The sequence below is a fragment of the Lissotriton helveticus genome, chromosome 5_1 (assembly GCF_964261635.1).
Source record: "Lissotriton helveticus chromosome 5_1, aLisHel1.1, whole genome shotgun sequence".
NCBI classification, from domain to species: domain Eukaryota; kingdom Metazoa; phylum Chordata; class Amphibia; order Caudata; family Salamandridae; genus Lissotriton; species Lissotriton helveticus.
In genome coordinates, this window is record NC_136065.1 from 1,389,053,984 (window position 1) to 1,389,070,857 (window position 16,874).

Consider the following 16,874-nt stretch of genomic DNA (forward strand, 5'->3'; position numbering starts at 1 on the left):
GGACCGAACGCGAACAATACCGACGGTGCCAATAAGGCCTTTTGGCCTTGATAAAGTACTTTTACGATTCCGAACAGGAGACGTCGAAATCACATCCGAACCCAATGGCGGAAAAAAACAATCTGGGGATGGAGTCGATGCCCATGCGCACTGTAGTCCAGGGGAGGAGCCACCTATCTCGTGATACTTCGAAGACTCTTCCAGGACAACAATGTGCAATCATCCGGACCCAACACTAGGCGGCGATCTATGCTGCAGAGATGAATTTAGCAGCCCACATGCCTCGAACATATCGTAACCAAAGGTAAGTAACTTGTTCAGGGGAGGTGTGGCGCCGCGGCCAGGGCGACTGACGCTGGAATCTGGGGATCACGGTTCGATCCCCAGTTCCGGCGGCAGATTAGCCCAGCACCATGTGACTCTGGGCAATAGTTTGCTTAATCTTCCCGACGGCCCCTAGCGCCTGGAGACCCTTACGGGTGATTGTTCGCGCTTTACAAATGTGGATTATTATTATCTGAAAGAAACCCGTTAGTGATAGATTCCTTACCTTAGAATAGATACCCCAGCAACACCAACCCCGGCGGTCGGTCTGCAAACTTAGATCACATCAGAGAGTCACGGAGAACAGAACGGCCAAAGAAGCAGTCTCTCCAGAATTGACTGTCAAGGCAATAATGCTTAGTAAAAGTGTGCAGCGAGGCCCACGTGGCTGCCTGACAGATGTATTGCAGAGGGACACCACGTCCCAATGCCGTAGTAGCTGCCGTCGCCCTGGCAGAATGGGCACGCAACCCCACCGGAAGTTCCTTTTTAGCCAGAGAATAACAGGCCTTGATACACAAGACAACCCAGCGGGAGATAGTCCTCTTGTGTACAGCCCAGCCTTTCTTGGCGCCTACGTAGCCAACAAAGAGCTGGTCATCCACCCGGAACTGCTGTGTGAGATTCAGGTAAAATGAAAGCGCACGTTTTGGGTCCAGAGGGTGGAGCCTCTCTTCCTTTCTGGAAGGGTGAGGAGGCAGGAAGAAAGTGGGCAAGGTGATAGTCTGCCCGATGTGGAAGGCAATGACAACCTTTGGCAAGAAGGAAGGACGAGTGCGAAGCACAACCTTGTCCGGATGAACCAAAAGAAAAGGAGGCTTACAGGAAAGAGCCTGGAGCTCACTCACGTGCCTAGCAGAGGTGATGGCAACCAGGAAAGCAGTCTTCAAAGTCAATAAAAGAAGAGGACAGTTGTGAAGCGGCTCAAAGGGAGCGCACATCAAATAGGTAAGAACCAGATTCAAGTCCCACTGCGGCATCACACACGGAATAGGAGGGAAAAGGTGAGTAATGCCTTTCAGAAATCTATTCACAACAGGGGACTTGAAAAGAGAGGGCTGATCAGGGAGCCTGAGAAAGGCAGAGATTGCAGAAAGATAGCCCTTAATAGTGATCAGAACAGAGCCCTGCTGGACCAGAGAAAGAAGGAACAAAAGGACTTCTGAAAGAGGGGCAGAAAGGGGATCCACAGCTTTTTCTGTGCACCATGCCACAAATTTGGTCCAACTGTAGGCGTATACTGATTTAGTGGTGGAACGCCGCTGCCAGAATGATATCAGAGACTTCAGGAGGCAAGTCAAAAGGAATCCACTGTTGCCACTTAATCTCCACGCATGTAGGTGGAGGCTGGACTGGTTAAGGTGGAGGACCGTCCCCTGCTGCTACGACAGAAGATCCTCCCGAAGAGGCAGCGGATCGGGGGATCCATGCTCATACTGAGTAGCTCGGGATACCAAACTCTTCGAGCCCAGTCCGAAGCCACAAGAATGACTTGGGCCCGGTCGCCCCTGATCTTCTACAGCACTCTGGGTAGAAGTGGTATAGGGGAAAGGGCGTACAATAGACAGCAGCTCCACTTGTGACGAAAAGCGTCCTTGAGCGCGTGCCGCCTTGGAAATTCCAACGCGCAGAAACAATGACATTGCACGTTCTCTACGGTGGCGAATAGATCTAACCAAGGCTCTCCCCACTGTTGAAAGAGACCCTACGTCACCTCCGAATGAAGACGCCATTCATGATCCATCAAGAACCTGCGGCTGAGTTCGTCCGCCCTGGCGTTCAAAGAACCTGCCAAGTGTGAACAGTCAAGGAAATGCCTTTACCGTTCCAGCCATGTCCAGAGACGCAGAGCCTCCCGACATGGGGTCCACAACCCCACACGGACTTGTTTGTTGCAATACCACATGGCAGCGGTGTTGTCTGTGAACACCTGCACTACTCTCCCTTTGACAGAGGGAAGGAATGCTTTCAGTTCAAGTAGGATCTCCCTGAGCTCCAGAAGGTTGAAATGGAGCCTGGACTCCACCGGAGACCAGAGGCCTCTGATCTCTGCCTCTCCCATGTGGCCGGCCCATCCCAGGAGGGACGCATCAGTCACCACTGTGTGCCCCGGTTGGGGAAGGGAGAGGGATCTGCCGCTGACCCAACGTTCGTTTGTGAGCCACCACTGCAACTGTTGTGCAGTGCTCTCCGAGATCTGGGCGGACTCGGACAGGCCCCCGTGATGCTGCGCCCACTGGAACTTCAGGTCCCACTGCAGAGCCTGCAAGGGCCGAAAGACCAGAATGATAGCCCAAATGTCCCAGAATCGCTGTTCGGGAGGATAAACCCGAAACTGCGCTATGTCCAGAACCGGTCTGATGAAGAGGAGCATCTGAGAGGGAATCAGGTGTGACTTCGGCACGCTGATGGAGAACCCCAGCAAATGCAGGCGGTCGGTTGTAGTCTGGAGGAGGGAGACGACTGCCTGGGGCGAGCCCGCCTTCAACAACCAGTCGTTGATATAGGGGAAGACTGAAACCTCTGAGTTGTGCAGACGGGCTGCAACCACCACCTTCACTTTTTTTTTAACACCCGAGGGACGCTGGTAAGGCCAAAAGGGAGCACGGTGAACTGAAAGTGCCCGTGGCCTACCATGAACCGCAGGTAATGCTGGTGAGCCGGTAGGACGGGGATATGAAACTAAGCATCCAGCAACTTCAACGCTACCAACCAGTCTTGCGGGTCTAGGGCAGACAAGACCTGAGCAAGAATGAGCATCTTAAACTTCTCCTTCCGGAGGAAGCGATTGAAGTTCCGAAGATCTAAGTGAGGCCCTCGTCCTTTTTGAAACCAGGAAGTAGTGGGAGTAACAACCACGACCTACTTCTGGCGTCAGAACGTGCTCAATGGCCCCCTTGGCCAAGAGGGCCGCAACTTCCTGCTGGAGAAGCGCCAAATGATCCCCCGACATGCGGTGGGACTGAGGTGGCGTGGCTGGAGTAGTAGTCTCGAAGAAGAGGGAGTAGCCCCTCGGACTATCGGCAGAACCCACCTGTCTGAAGTGATGATGCGTCAGTGGGGGAGGTGATGGTGAATGCTGCTACCCACTGGTGTTAGGTGAGCCTGAAACACCGGACTAGGAAGGTTGGGAGCAGTGGCTGCAGGGGAGGTGGTGGACTGACCTGCCCGCTGGCCCCGTGACCCACTTCTGCAGGTCCCAGGTCCGCGGCTGCGCTGAGACTGCTGCTGCGCAGTCCTGTGGCTCTGAAACAAACGTGTTTGGGTGCCCCTTCCTTGGCCACAAAAGGCGTGAAAAGCAGAAGCGGAAGGAGTGCTCGTGGCCGAAAGGCCTGAGGACTTGGCAGTAGCCCGCAAGTCCTTAAAACGCTCCAACGCACTGTCTGCCTTGTTACCAAAAAGGCGAGTGCCATCAAAGGGCATGTCCATCAGAGTGTTCTGGACATCCCCGGAAAGGCAGTTGGCCTCAGCTAGGCGTGGCGGCGTAGCGCCACTGTCATGGAAAACGCCCTGCCCAGCGAGTCGGCGGTGTCAAGGCCACAACAAAACGTGAACTTGGCTGCGTCTCTCCCCTAAGCAATAGCTTGGGAGAGCACCGTTCAGGCCTCCTCCAGACACTGAGGCAGCACCTGCGCAGCCCTGTCCCACACAGAATGGGAATAACGGCCCAAGAGGCATGCGGTGTTCACAGACCGCAGGCCTGAACTGGCAGAAGTAAAAAAATGTCTTCCCTAATTGTTCCAGTTTTTTGGATTCTCTGTCTGGAGGTGTGGAAGGGAATGCGCATGGGGACGCAGAGGCTTGGGTAACCAAGCTCTCATGGGTAGGGTGTTGTGAGAGGAAAATGGGGTCACCCGGCGGGCCACATTCTTATCTACAGGTACCCTGTGTTTGGCCTGGACCAGGTGCCCATAAGAACTTCCAAAAGTGCATCACTAAAGGGAAGCAGCGGCACCGGCGAGGAAGACGCCGGGCGAAGCGCTTCTGTCAGGAGGTTAGTACTGACGGCCACCGTAGGGAGCTCGAGGTGAAGAGCCTTGGCTGCCCTACGTAACACCACAGAATATGTACCACCCTCCTCCGTAGCCACAGTAGGAGGAGACAGTGTGCCAGGTTCTGGAGTAAAATCCAGGTCACCTGCATCCTCCAAATCCTCTTCCCAGTTCGGCTCTAGCTCGCACTGGGCTGCAAGAGGGTCCTCAGACCCCTCCCAGTCCTCCCCGTCCCCCACAACCTGCCGGGCAGGCGGACAAGAAGGAGGTGGATGGAGAAAGGGATAGAAATTCCCCATCTGCGTCGATCAACACTGGTCCGGCACCATCTCGTCGGGGTAGGCCATAGGCAACTGCATAGGTTCTGCAGGAGCCGTGGGGGCGGTGCCACGCGCACCCTCAGCCGTGTCACGTGACAGGCTAGGGGAAGGTAAAGAGAGACAGCGCTTCTTCGACTTCTTGTGGTTCGCCTTATCTGACTCAGAGTGCGAAGACTTTGTCGAACGATGGTGATGGTGGCTCCGCGACCAGTTCCCCGACTCCCGGTCTCCAGAAAATTACGGGACTGCTCCCGCAAAGTTTTTGGAGCCAGGGTCCAGCATTCGGGGCATGACTCGGAGTCGTGGTCGTACCCAAGGCATAAGAGACACTCCCAGTGCGGGTCAGTCACCGACATCATGCGGGGCCAAGCCGCGCAAGATTTAAAACCGGGCATCCCTACACACCAGGAGTCAAAGACTCTAAAAACAGACAAAAGTCCCTAAAAACTCAGTCAAAAATTGACTGGGGGTACCGCTCTCTCCGGATATGCGCTTGCTGGCATGGAAAAAGATAGAACTGACGTCAGCGCGCGTGGGCGCGTCTAAGTAGCTCAAGCGACGTCATCTTGGCGACTACGACGTCTACGATCCAGTCTGACACCTGGGGGTAATTCTAAGGTAAGGAATCTATCACTAACGTGTTTCTTTCAGATTACCTCAACGGCAGAATCAATTTCCACGTACCCAAAAAAAGTAAGGGTGAACAAGAGAACAAAGAAACAATGAAGGAGCAGTGGGCAAGAATGAATAAATATTTCAGAGTATAGAAACAGGCCCAACTCACAAACAGATGGGAAACCCAGAAAGACAATGATAACATGAAGCTAGACAGGAGGCAATAATGTGGAATAGAGAGTGGTGGTGGAACTGGCGGAAACAATTATAAAAGACCATACCTGCCTGTAGGTGTCTTGATGGTGCTCTTCATTTCTGGAGTCATAATACTGCTGAATGAAGCCAAAGTACTCCTCCCGCTTGCGCTGCAGGGTCTGCATCCGCCGCTCCATGTTGGCTGGGAGATACCCCTTTAATCCAAAAAGCAGCTCTTCAGCAAACATAGCTAACTTCTTTCAGGAGAATTTAATGGGCTACTACATTTGTGTGCAGATAAAAATAATGTTACTGTGCATATGTAACACAAATTAATTTTCCACTGCGTTGTGGGTAAAATGGAATTCTACAGATGGCTGTGTGTACGTACTGAAATTGTACATGTGTGCATAATGGAACTGTGTGCATGCCTATGTTTATTATAGATGAATAATGAAAAATGCAACAGGTTGGCATGTGTAGTAAAATAGAGCATATGCTCGGGGGATAGGTAGTGGGCGAACACACAAGCCTGTGTTTGTCATATAATAATCCCCAAAAACCCTGCTAAATAAATATCAGTTTATTTTTAATTAACCATTCTCATTATTTTTTCTCACTTAAAGGAAAGGTCCACATTTCCTCTTTTTATATCCGAAATTACTGATCTATCGGTCAATGTCTAGTCAGATGTAAAAAGCAGGAAGCAGAACAGAGAATCATTTTTTAAGATTTGCAGGTTGACACTGTTAAAAATCCTGATTTTTATGTCCAGTTAATGGTGCTTCCGTTTACTTGGCGCAGGGGGAACACAGCTGAAGTGAAAGGAGTGCTAGGAATGATGTATTGTTACAAACGGCATACTGCCCTGTCTGGGAAGCCTAAAGAAAACTAATAGATCACTTTGCAGAGAGCCTTGTCACAAGGCTGTAATGTTCAAATGCAAAGTAAGTGCCATTGCACTAACTACTGCTACCTCCAACAGATCCACTACATCAACATGCTCATAAGATATAGATTCACCCACCATTCACTCTCTAGACTAGGATGTGCACTGAGTTTCGAGGAAGTATACTACTACCAAGCTCCCGAATACTAACATTTAAGCCATGTACTCACTACTGAATGTGCCTCAATTGAATAATCCATTAGGAATTTCTCATTTAACATAAGCCCTGAACCTAAAACGTTTTTCTTTCTAATTTCAGGCCCATGTACCAGTATAACCCAGTTCATCCCATCGAACAGCTAATAACCTTTCCACCATGTTCTGCTCCAAACAATCTCTGCACCATTTTTACAGCCACCTCTACTCTTCCTCCCCATCTAGCCTCCCTACCAAATGAGGCTCAATCCCAAGAGCTGTATTTATGTAAATATACATGTCCTCTAACACTGCCAGTCCCCCTCCAAACTTGTCACCCCTAAAATCATAAAACTCCTTACGCTAATTCAGTACAGGTCTATTGTCCAGAGCACCCAAGTGGCGAACGATCAGCTCCTTGCAACGGTCACCTTGTCTTACAACTCCTTTTAGTCACAAAACAAGCACCAACAGCTGCTATTTGCCTTATTCCACTGACCTATTAAATTACCTACAAATGTGGGCTGCACCAACTCCACAAAGATTCTTCCGTCACACCTAATTTCTTTATGCCAGCCCACCCTAATCCTCCCTTCCATCCGTATCTTGGACCTACAGGCAGCTCTACACTCCCTTGTACTTAAATCCCAAAAGTCCGCTGTTCACAGGAGATTGAATGCTTTTTCAGAGGCAGCAGTCCTCCCAGGGTTTTCAGAGGTCACTGGCTGCAAGACAGGTCGCAGATTCACAGAAGCTGGAGACAGGCCGGTAGGGCTGGGGCCAAAGCAGTGGTCGTCTTCAGCCTTCTCAGCAGGGATGTCTTCTTTCTTGGTAGATCGTCGCTGATCGAGTGTCCAGGTAAATGGATGCTACCTAAATACTACATTTAGGGGCGCTTGAGGGGAGTGGCAGGTAGTGCCAATGGGCACATTACCTGGGTGGCTACACCCTGTATTATGCCACCCTTCTGTGGGAGAAGGATCAGTACTAACCCTGCATGGACTGGTCCCCCCATTTTCAAAATGGCAGGGACTGTAAGATGTGCTTCACTCTGCCTCCCCCACCATAGGGGTGGAGTGGGCAGAGGTGGCCACACCTCCTATTCTAAGTTTTCCACTGGTTTTCACGCCCAACATGGGGTGTAACCAGGGCTGCAATCTGCTGCTAGCAGCAGAGGCTGGAGGTCGCATTACAAAGGCGGCAGGCCTTTGAAGTTTCCCTCTTCTAGCACTGGCCCATTCTGGGAGAGGAGGTGTGACACCTCTGCCCACAATGTGCATTGTTTCTGGTCCCAGAGAGAAGGGGCTCTCCAACCAGGGGTCCAGAAACATGTCTGGTGGTGGCTGGCTGGCTGGCTGCCTACAGCCGGTCAGAGACCACACCAGGGTTGGTAGGTTTTCAGGGTGCACCTCTGAGGTGCCCTTTGAGTACATGGTTTAAAACATCTCACACTGGCACAATGTGGATTTATTACAAGGAGATGTTTGGTACCAAGCACTCCTGGGTTCAGTGAAGCCATCACAGTGCTGTGGTTCTCACGTTGCCAAATTTCCAGCCCATGAACTCTCTATGGCAACAACTTACTAGGGACTTACAGGGGGCAGAAGTACGAATGGTGGATAGGTTTTAAGGAAAGAACGCTGATACTGGGAACAAGGACAGCTGAGCTCAGTACTCTATAATCAAAGTTGCATCAAAAGCCAGGCAATAAGTGTGTGCGTGTGTGGGGGGGAGGGGACAACAGATGGGCAGACGAGCTCACTACTCTTATGGTGACGAGACTAACCTTTACTGCACATTACATGGTTAACTGTACATTTTTTCTATAAGTCTATATAGGCAACAATGCTTTCTTCATAGGGCTTTTATCGTAATTTATTTAGTGTAGCTGTACAAAATACATTGCATTTGTTATTTAGGTGTTTTTTAGGGGAGGTGCCTTACCTTGTGACACGCCAATAAGTAATACGTCCATTTGCTGACACTTAACAAGCACCTTGGTGACCACAGCACTACCAAATACAGTTCAGACTATACAAAACGTAGGCAAGTGAGAAGAGGGCAAATGGAAAATATGATATCCTTTGGGGGTACCTGGAAATTCAGCAAACAAAGTGCTACCATCAAAAGCTGGAATCTCTGTGGCAAAGAGGACCTAACTAATCAACTGATGGAGGATGTGAGTGGCTACTTAGCGAATATGGGCTACTTAAGTACGCATGCAAAGCTCAGACTACCTCAAACACTCACCGACAGGAGTCTCCATGTCACAGGTCGTACCTCTCTTGGCACGCCAGACCAGCTGCATTTTCTCAGCTCATCTGCAAGGGATAATAGTACAGCTTATTGTCGTCACTAGGGCCGGAAGATCATTAAGTCTGTGTTTAAGACTACAAAGCGCTATTTAGAATTCAATGGCATTCACGGTCCTTGGAAACGTCCCGAGACTGCCCTTATTTCAGTAAGCAAAATCTGCATTCCTGACACAGGCCTAACACAGTCAATGCAGAGCATAACCAGGAGATGTTTGTCCCCTCTATGGTCTAGCGAAAATACCTAGAAAAGCACATTGAAGTCAGCCCGTGTACTGAACTCAATACACTCAATTTGCAGAATTACAAACAATTCTGATCTGATCCATGGTAGATTAATCTTTTAAACCCAGCCCGGCCCCACACAAACAAAACTCAAACACACTGTCGAACATATTAACATGCTAACCCAGTGTAAAACCAATTCTGGCATGCTTACCAAAATCTCCTATTCACTAAACTGCCTGGAGACTCCATCTCATCCTCTATCTGTGGGAGCTGCAATGCAGATCCTCGAACTACAACTTCCCTCGTTCAGATTCACATATGTAACTTGACTCTCCACCACTAAAATTCACCTTCCAACTTACATTTCCAGCCCTAGTCATTCAAGATCCACATCTGAGCAAGTCAGGCATTTCCATTAATCCTTAAAAACTCACCGAGGTCTGTGTTGGGACTAGAAAGTAGTTGCCTGAACTTCTCCATTCTGGTTTTCTCCCGGACAGTCATAGGGGGTGCACCAGATGCATTCTGGTCAGAAATTCGAGCAACAAGTGGAATAACTGGTCTAAGCGGGAGCGACTGCTGTTTGTGGAGAGGATGCCTTATCAAAGGGTCGGCTGAGAAAACAAAAACACAGGTTAGCAACATGCAGTAAGGTGCTGATAAACTACTGGGGTATTAAAAGGTTAGCAAGAAAATAATTTTTCAAACTAGTCAAGGGTGTCAGACTTCATCACAGCCAAAGCTGTTAACCAAAACGCATCAATCACACCAAAAATGCATATCTGCGAAATTAACAAAGCTTATGCAATGTAGCAGCCCATCTATTTAGGTACAAGCTACGCACCCTGTACAGGAGCTTACTACTTAAAGGCAATTTAAATACCAGTTCAATATAGCCTTTTACATATTTCCAGAATAAGCGAAAACGATTGATTTTTACATAAAAAAGATCAAATTAACCAAGAAACTTCAGATCCTGCCAGCACAGATTATGGAGTCTGTCAGGCTTCTGCCCCATCACCTCTTCTTGTATAAATTCCTTTAACCTCACCTAATTAAATATGTACGCGAAGGACTACCAGTTTCTGGTTGACCCTAAAAGAACACCCAACAAGGATCATAATTAAGGATTATATTTTGGTAATTAAAAACTGTCTGGGAGTCAATGACATGTGGCATACAGCTGTAAAACTGATCTTGTTTAGATAGAGGAAAACTTTCAATATCCTACGAGGCATTTGCTGGTCCTTCCAGTTAAAACAAGTACCTGCCCTGGTGGAAGATGCATGAAATCTGGATGTTCTTGTCAACACTTAGCTAGCTAGCTTGTGGCCCACAGATGCACACCACAGTGACATTTGCCAATTTCTACCTAAAAGCTGTATATCAAAAATGTGTTCCATGTTAGCAATCGAACAGTGCAAATTATTAACGTAGAAAGCAGCAACGTCCAAAATGGATTACTTTATGGTCATATACTTAACTCCTCCACAAAAAAAGAGCCTATAAACGACATAAATCACCATCACCTGCATCAATTTCGGGAAGAAAATGATGATACAACTGCCATGAGGTCTCAACTAACCAACCAAACCCAACAAAGATCATGGCTTGGTTTCGAAAGAGCTAAATTGGAAAGCCCAAAAATATAAGCCAGCTCTCTCATTCCCACCAACTGGTCAAACATACTCTTCCCAGAACAAAATTGTTCATCCTAAAAGAGTGCTTGACAAATTTGTTAGAGGTTCAGAAGTAAAAGTAGCAGGGGCAAAACTGTAACAATCTCCAGACTGTTGACAACAAACTTTATTAATTGTATTTCTTACCCAGATTTAAGGCTAATTCACAAGCTAACCAGTTGCACGAATAAATTAAAACAGCATCTGCTTAAACTGAGGCCATAAATAGCAAGACAACTACAGCTGCTACTGCTTTTTGGGATTATTCTGTGTGTGTTTTACATAACAAGATTTGTTCACTGTAATTTTTGGTATTGTGCTGTATTTTGTTATAGGACGCACATTGCAGTTTCTTTTTTTGAGCTGTTTAATTAGCGTATTTAAAATATATATGTTAGATTTGTAATGTGCTCTTAGCATTCACATTACAAATAAACAAACAAACAAACAAACAAATGCACACAGGAGCACAATTATATGCACAAGTTGCTAAAGCTTACAATGTTAGTGGCTTGCACACACGATACAATAGTTGCTTCAACCAGTGCAGTATCTGTACAATACACAAAGCAGCCAAATTGTGGAATAACGAAAGCTAAAAACACAAATTACCCCACAAACGAAAAGTAGAAACCCAAATGATAAATTAATTTCCACTAGCCAAACGGTGATTACGTGCCTATTAAGGCCATTTCAATACCTCCATTTCAACAGTTTCTGGTTTAAAAAAAAAATCACTTTAAAAATAAAATGCAACTTATTTTAAATGTTAATTATTTTCAGTGGCATTTTTACTTAACACAAGTTGTCAATTTTTAGCTTGCTTCACTGTGGGATTATCATCATTTAATTTGATTCCTCCATTTTCACAAAATTCCTTACACTGGGACTGGGTGTCTGTTTCTGCTTGTGCTTAGGGAAAGAGGTAATCTGCAGTGAGTAGATTTCTAAAGTTGAGCATGTTGAAGTTATTTATGATTAGAAGTTAGAATAACATTCTTGTAAATTTCATATTATTTCCTAGTATTTCTCTATTTCATTTGCGCATGCTTCATTTTCTATTTCTAAGTGCAGTCTTGATTAGCCCCCGTAACACAGTTCATTGTCTTTTACAACTTTCGTTGTATGTGAAACTGAAGGTACCGGCGAACATGCTGCCAATCTGTCTTTTGTCGTTTCAAATCAAGTAGATAGCTTTCTAGTTGGCCACGTTTTCTCCTTTCAAATGTGAAAGCTGATGTTGATGACCAATATAATGAATGATTTTACAATGAAACACTCTGTATCAAGTACAACAGGGATAATTCACCAACAGTGTGATACAGTCTCAAATTAAGGTTCTTAGGTCTGGCCGAATTTGAAATGAACTTGATCACAAACTTTAGCCACATTGGCTCGTTTGGTTCTGCCCCTTTCATCAAAAGCTCAGAAGATAATTTTTTTTTTTATCAGTTGCAGTCCATTTTATTGGTGTGATAGGTGCAGGAGTATGCCTCCTGCAATGAGTGGACTACGAAATGAGGCCTGTAGGCCTATTAATATCTACTCAAGTGCTTACACGTGGAAGCCACCCCTCACTAAAAGCAACTTCTTGCTTATAAATTTTCACTACAGGTATGATCTAGGTTGATATGTATCACTGTCTGTCCAAAAGAATACTACTTTAAAAATACATAATAATTTTATTCAAATAGAAAGACCCAACAAATATGGCACATTATATGCTTGACTTGGATATAGATTTTTTTAGGTCGAGCCTGGGCAGTGCATGCAATGCTCTAAGAGCCATGCTGTATTGGAGTATGGACTTGAAGCCCCGCCCTATTTCTACCCATATTTGTCATTTGCCTTCGTAAATGCTGGCTTCGGATTCGTCAATATGCTGGTTGGTCCCTCCTTAGTACCGCCTTGTCTTCATTTTCCATGAGGACTGGCACTTTTACTTCGATTGTTATTCAGTACGTCTAACTCTGTAAGCACTATTGTCTTTAATGGTTTCTCCTACTGCAGGCACTACATGCTTTGCTGCAGCATTCAAAAAGCATTTGTTTGTCAACTTGACGAAACAAATGCTTTCTTGGGTAAAAGCTTCCCATATCGCACTTTCACTTTCATAGCGGCCGCTGACCTTTCGTTAGACACGCTCATCTAAAGAAAGGGGTGTGGCCTCTATTAACATGAAAGTGCAGCATGGGGCACTTGTAAACAACAAGCACTTGCAATACAATAGGTCTTGCATTTTAAAAACCTTGACATATTGGTATTGTAAATTAAGTGCCTTTTATTATTGCAGGTTTTTTTAAACACAAATAAAAGGCATTGTCATTTACAATGCCAATAGCTCAAAATGTCGCAACTGTGAGACCTATTGCATTGTAAATGCTTGTTACTTCTTACTTTGTTGTTGGTGCTTTTAACTTAGAAAGCCGCCTTTCAAGATGGCTTTGATCATCAAAATGTGCTTCATTACTTAACAGCCAGCTCTGCAGGGTGTATGTATTTAGGCTGCTTTAGTGGTTGCACTGGACAGGAACACTTTGCTGATCCTGGCCATACACCACAAAGAAAATGGCAGCAGCAGCTGAGCAGGCGAAGCTTTGTCTCTTTCACAGGCTGCAGCTCCAGTCGGTCACACCAGTGTGAGAGCTAAACGATAGATGTACAAACAAAGTGTGCCAATGAACACAGGCTCCATATGGACATGCATCTTTCCAGGCCATCTTCTTAAACTTAATATACAGGGAGCAGAGGTATACAGTCTTCAAGGTACATGAATATAATTGGAAGTGCTGTCAGGGGGGGTGGGAAAACAGCCAAACAGCAAACTATAGTTGGAAAATGGTCTCTCATGCAGTTCAGTGCAAGCACTCGGGTGGAGATGGAAGACTAGAGCAAAATATTCCAGTAGGCAGAGCAAAGACTTTATAGCCAAACTTTCAAGCCAATGGCTCAAAGAAGCTGGTTGAAGAAAGCCAATGACTTAACAAAAACAAGAATTGGCAAAGCCAATAGGTCTTGCCTACGTTAAATCTACTGGCATTGGACTTACTGGCACCGTGTGGAGTAGAGCGGAACTACGTAGAGTAGAGCGGCACCACGTGAAGTGGCACTCTGAGGCATGGAGAGGCACTGTGTGAGGCATGGAGAGATATTGTGCGGAGTGCCTTTCTGTGTCTTGGAGTGGAATGGCTTCATGTGGTGTGGAATGGAACTGTGTGGAGTGGTGTTGAGTGGCTCTGACTGGAGTGGCATTGTGAGGCATCAGATGACATTGAATGGCATAGTGTGACGTGGAGTATAGTGCATAGAGAGGCATATAGCGGAATGCAGTGGCATTGTATTGAGGGGAGTGGCATTGTATGGCAGGGAGTGGAGTGAAATTGAGTGAAGTGGCACTGTTTGGAGTGGAGGGGGACTGCATGCAGTGGAGTGGATTGGCATTGTGTGCAGTGGAGGGGTACTGTATGGAGTGAAGTTTGTGTGCAGTGGAGAGGCACTGTATGGAATGAAGTGAACACTGAATGGCATGGAAAGGCAAGGAGTGGCATTGTGAGGAGAGCATTGTGTGATGCGAAGTGAAGTGGAATTGAGTGGAGTGTAATTGTAGGGCGTGGATTAAAGGAGAGTACAGTTGCACTGCGTGACATGGCGTTGTGTGGCATAGAGGGGCATTGTGGCTTGGAGTGAAATTGAGGGCTTGACGTGGCATTGTGTGCTGTACAGTGTAGTGTCACTGTGTGGAATGTAGGACATTGAGCACCATGGAGTGGCACTGTGTGGAATGAAGAGGTACTGTGTAGAGCGGCACTATGTGGAGTGACGTGGCATTGTGAGGAGAAAAGTGGTACTTTGTGGAGTAGCATTGAGTTCTGTAGCAGAGTGGTGTGCAGTGGCAGTTTTTGGAATGGAGTGGCATGGCACTTCGTGGCTATGAGTGGCATGGTGTGGCGTGGAGGGAGCGGCACTGTGTGTCATGGAGTGGCTTTGTGTGACACTGTGCGGCTGGGAGTGGCACTGCATGGTTTGAAGTGGCACGGCTTGGGGTGACAATCTGTGGAGTGGTATTGGGTGGCGTGGCATTGGGCAGATTGGCATTAAATGGAGTAGCGTGGAGTGGCCTCGAGTGGAGTAGCGTGGAGTGGCGTAGAATGGAGTGGCCTAGAGTGGCATGGAATGGAGTGGCCTCGAGTGGCGTGGAATGGAGTGGCCTCGAGTGGCGTGGAATGGAGTGGCCTCGAGTGGCGTGGAATGGAGTGGCCTCGAGTGGCGTGGAATGGAGTGGCCTCGAGTGGCGTGGAATGGAGTGGCCTCGAGTGGCGTGGAATGGAGTGGCCTCGAGTGGTGTGGAATGGAGTGGCCTCGAGTAGAGTGGAGTAGCGTGGAGTGGCCTTGAGTGGCGTAGAATGGAGTGGCCTAGAGTGGCGTGGAATGGAGTGGCCTCGAGTGGCGTGGAATGGAGTGGCCTCGAGTGGCGTGGAATGGAGTGGCCTCGAGTGGCGTGGAATGGAGTGGCCTCGAGTGGCGTGGAATGGAGTGGCCTCGAGTGGCGTGGAATGGAGTGGCCTCGAGTGGCGTGGAATGGAGTGGCGTAAAATGGAGTGGCACTGTGTGGCGTGGAATTGAGTGGCACTGTGTGGCGTGGAATGGAGAGGCACTGTGTGACGTGGAATGGAGAGGCACTGTGTGACGTGGAATGGAGAGGGACAGTGTGGCATGGACTGGAGCGGCACAGTGTGGCTTGGGATGGAGCGGCACTGAGTGGCATGAAATGGAGTGGCACTGCATGATGTGACATTGTGTGAAGTGGAAGGGAGGGCCCTTGTGTGGCATGAAATGGAGTAGCACTACATGAGGTTGCATTGCTCGATATGGAGAAGCATATGTTTGAGGGGGAAGAGGACAAGCGGAAAGAGCGGTGGGGGAAGAGGACAGGCGGAAAGAGCAGCGGGGGTAGAGGACAGGCGGAAAGAGGGGCTGGGGTAGAGGCAATGCGGAAAGAGGGGCAGTAGGAAGAGGGGAGAGGCAAAGGTGGAAAGAGGGGCGGGTGTGAGGAGGGGAAGAGGCAAGGTGGAAAAAGGGGCGGGTGGTAGGGAGAGGGGGAAGAGGCAAGGTAGAAAGAGTAGAGGGAAGAGGCAAGGTGGAAAGAGTAGGGGGAGGCAACGCAGGAGGAGGGGCTGGTGGGAGGGGGAAGAGGCAATGCAGGAGGAGGGGTGGGAGGGAGGAAGAGGCAATGAGGAAAGAGGGGCGGGTGGGAGGAGGAAGAGGCAACGCGGAAAGAGGGGTGGATGGGAGGGGGTAGAGGCAACGAGAAAAGAGGCGGGTGGGAGGGGGAAGAGGCAACGAGAAAAGAGGGGCAGGTGGGAGGGGGAAGAGGCAACGAGAAAAGAGGGGCGGGTGGGAGGGGGAAGAGGCAACGAGAAAAGAGGGGCGGGTGGGAGGGGGAAGAGGCAACGAGAAAAGAGGGGCGGTGGGAGGGGGAAGAGGCAACGAGAAAAGAGGGGCGGGTGGGAGGGGGATGAGGCAACGCGAAAAGAGGGGCGGGTGGGAGGGGGATGAGGCAACGCGGAAAGAGGGGCGGGTGGGAGGGGGATGAGGCAACGTGGAAAGAGGGGCGGGTGGGAGGGGGATGAGGCAACGCGGAAAGAGGGGGAAGAGGCAACGTGGAAAGAGGCGGGTGGGAGGGGGAAGAGGCAACGCGGAAAGAGGGGCGGGTGGGAGGGGGAAGAGGCAACCCGGAAAGACGGGTGGGTGGGGCGAAGAGGCAACGCGGAAAGAGGGGAGGGTGAGGCAAAGAGGCAACGCGGAAAGAGGGGAGGGTGAGGCAAAGAGGCAACGCGGAAAGAGGGGAGGGTGAGGCAAAGAGGCAACGCGGAAAGAGGGGAGGGTGAGGCAAAGAGGCAACGCGGAAAGAGGGGCGGGTGGTGCAAAGAGGCAATGCGGAAAGAGTGGTGGGGGTGGGACGAAGAGGCAACGCGGAAAGAGGGGTGGGGCAAAGAGGCAACGCAGAAAGAGGGGTGGTGGTGGGGCGAAGAGGCAACGCGGAAAGAGGAGTGGGAGGGTGGAGCGAAGAGGCAACGCGGAAAGAGGGGTGGGTTGGTGGAGCGAAGAGGCAACGCGGAAAGAGG

General features: G+C 48.7%; 1 protein-coding gene across 1 annotated transcript in view; it reads right to left on the minus strand.

Annotated features, from left to right (window-relative positions):
• The window catches only part of TBC1D22B (TBC1 domain family member 22B), a 338,740-nt gene that overhangs the window by 242,999 nt on the left and 78,867 nt on the right, over positions 1–16,874 (minus strand). The window contains exons 4-6 of the mRNA XM_078644349.1: positions 9,505–9,684; positions 8,781–8,851; positions 5,533–5,661 (exon numbers count right to left, since the gene is read on the minus strand). Coding sequence (XP_078500475.1) covers positions 5,533–5,661; positions 8,781–8,851; positions 9,505–9,684 — 380 coding nt within the window. The remainder of the gene's footprint in view (positions 1–5,532; positions 5,662–8,780; positions 8,852–9,504; positions 9,685–16,874) is intronic.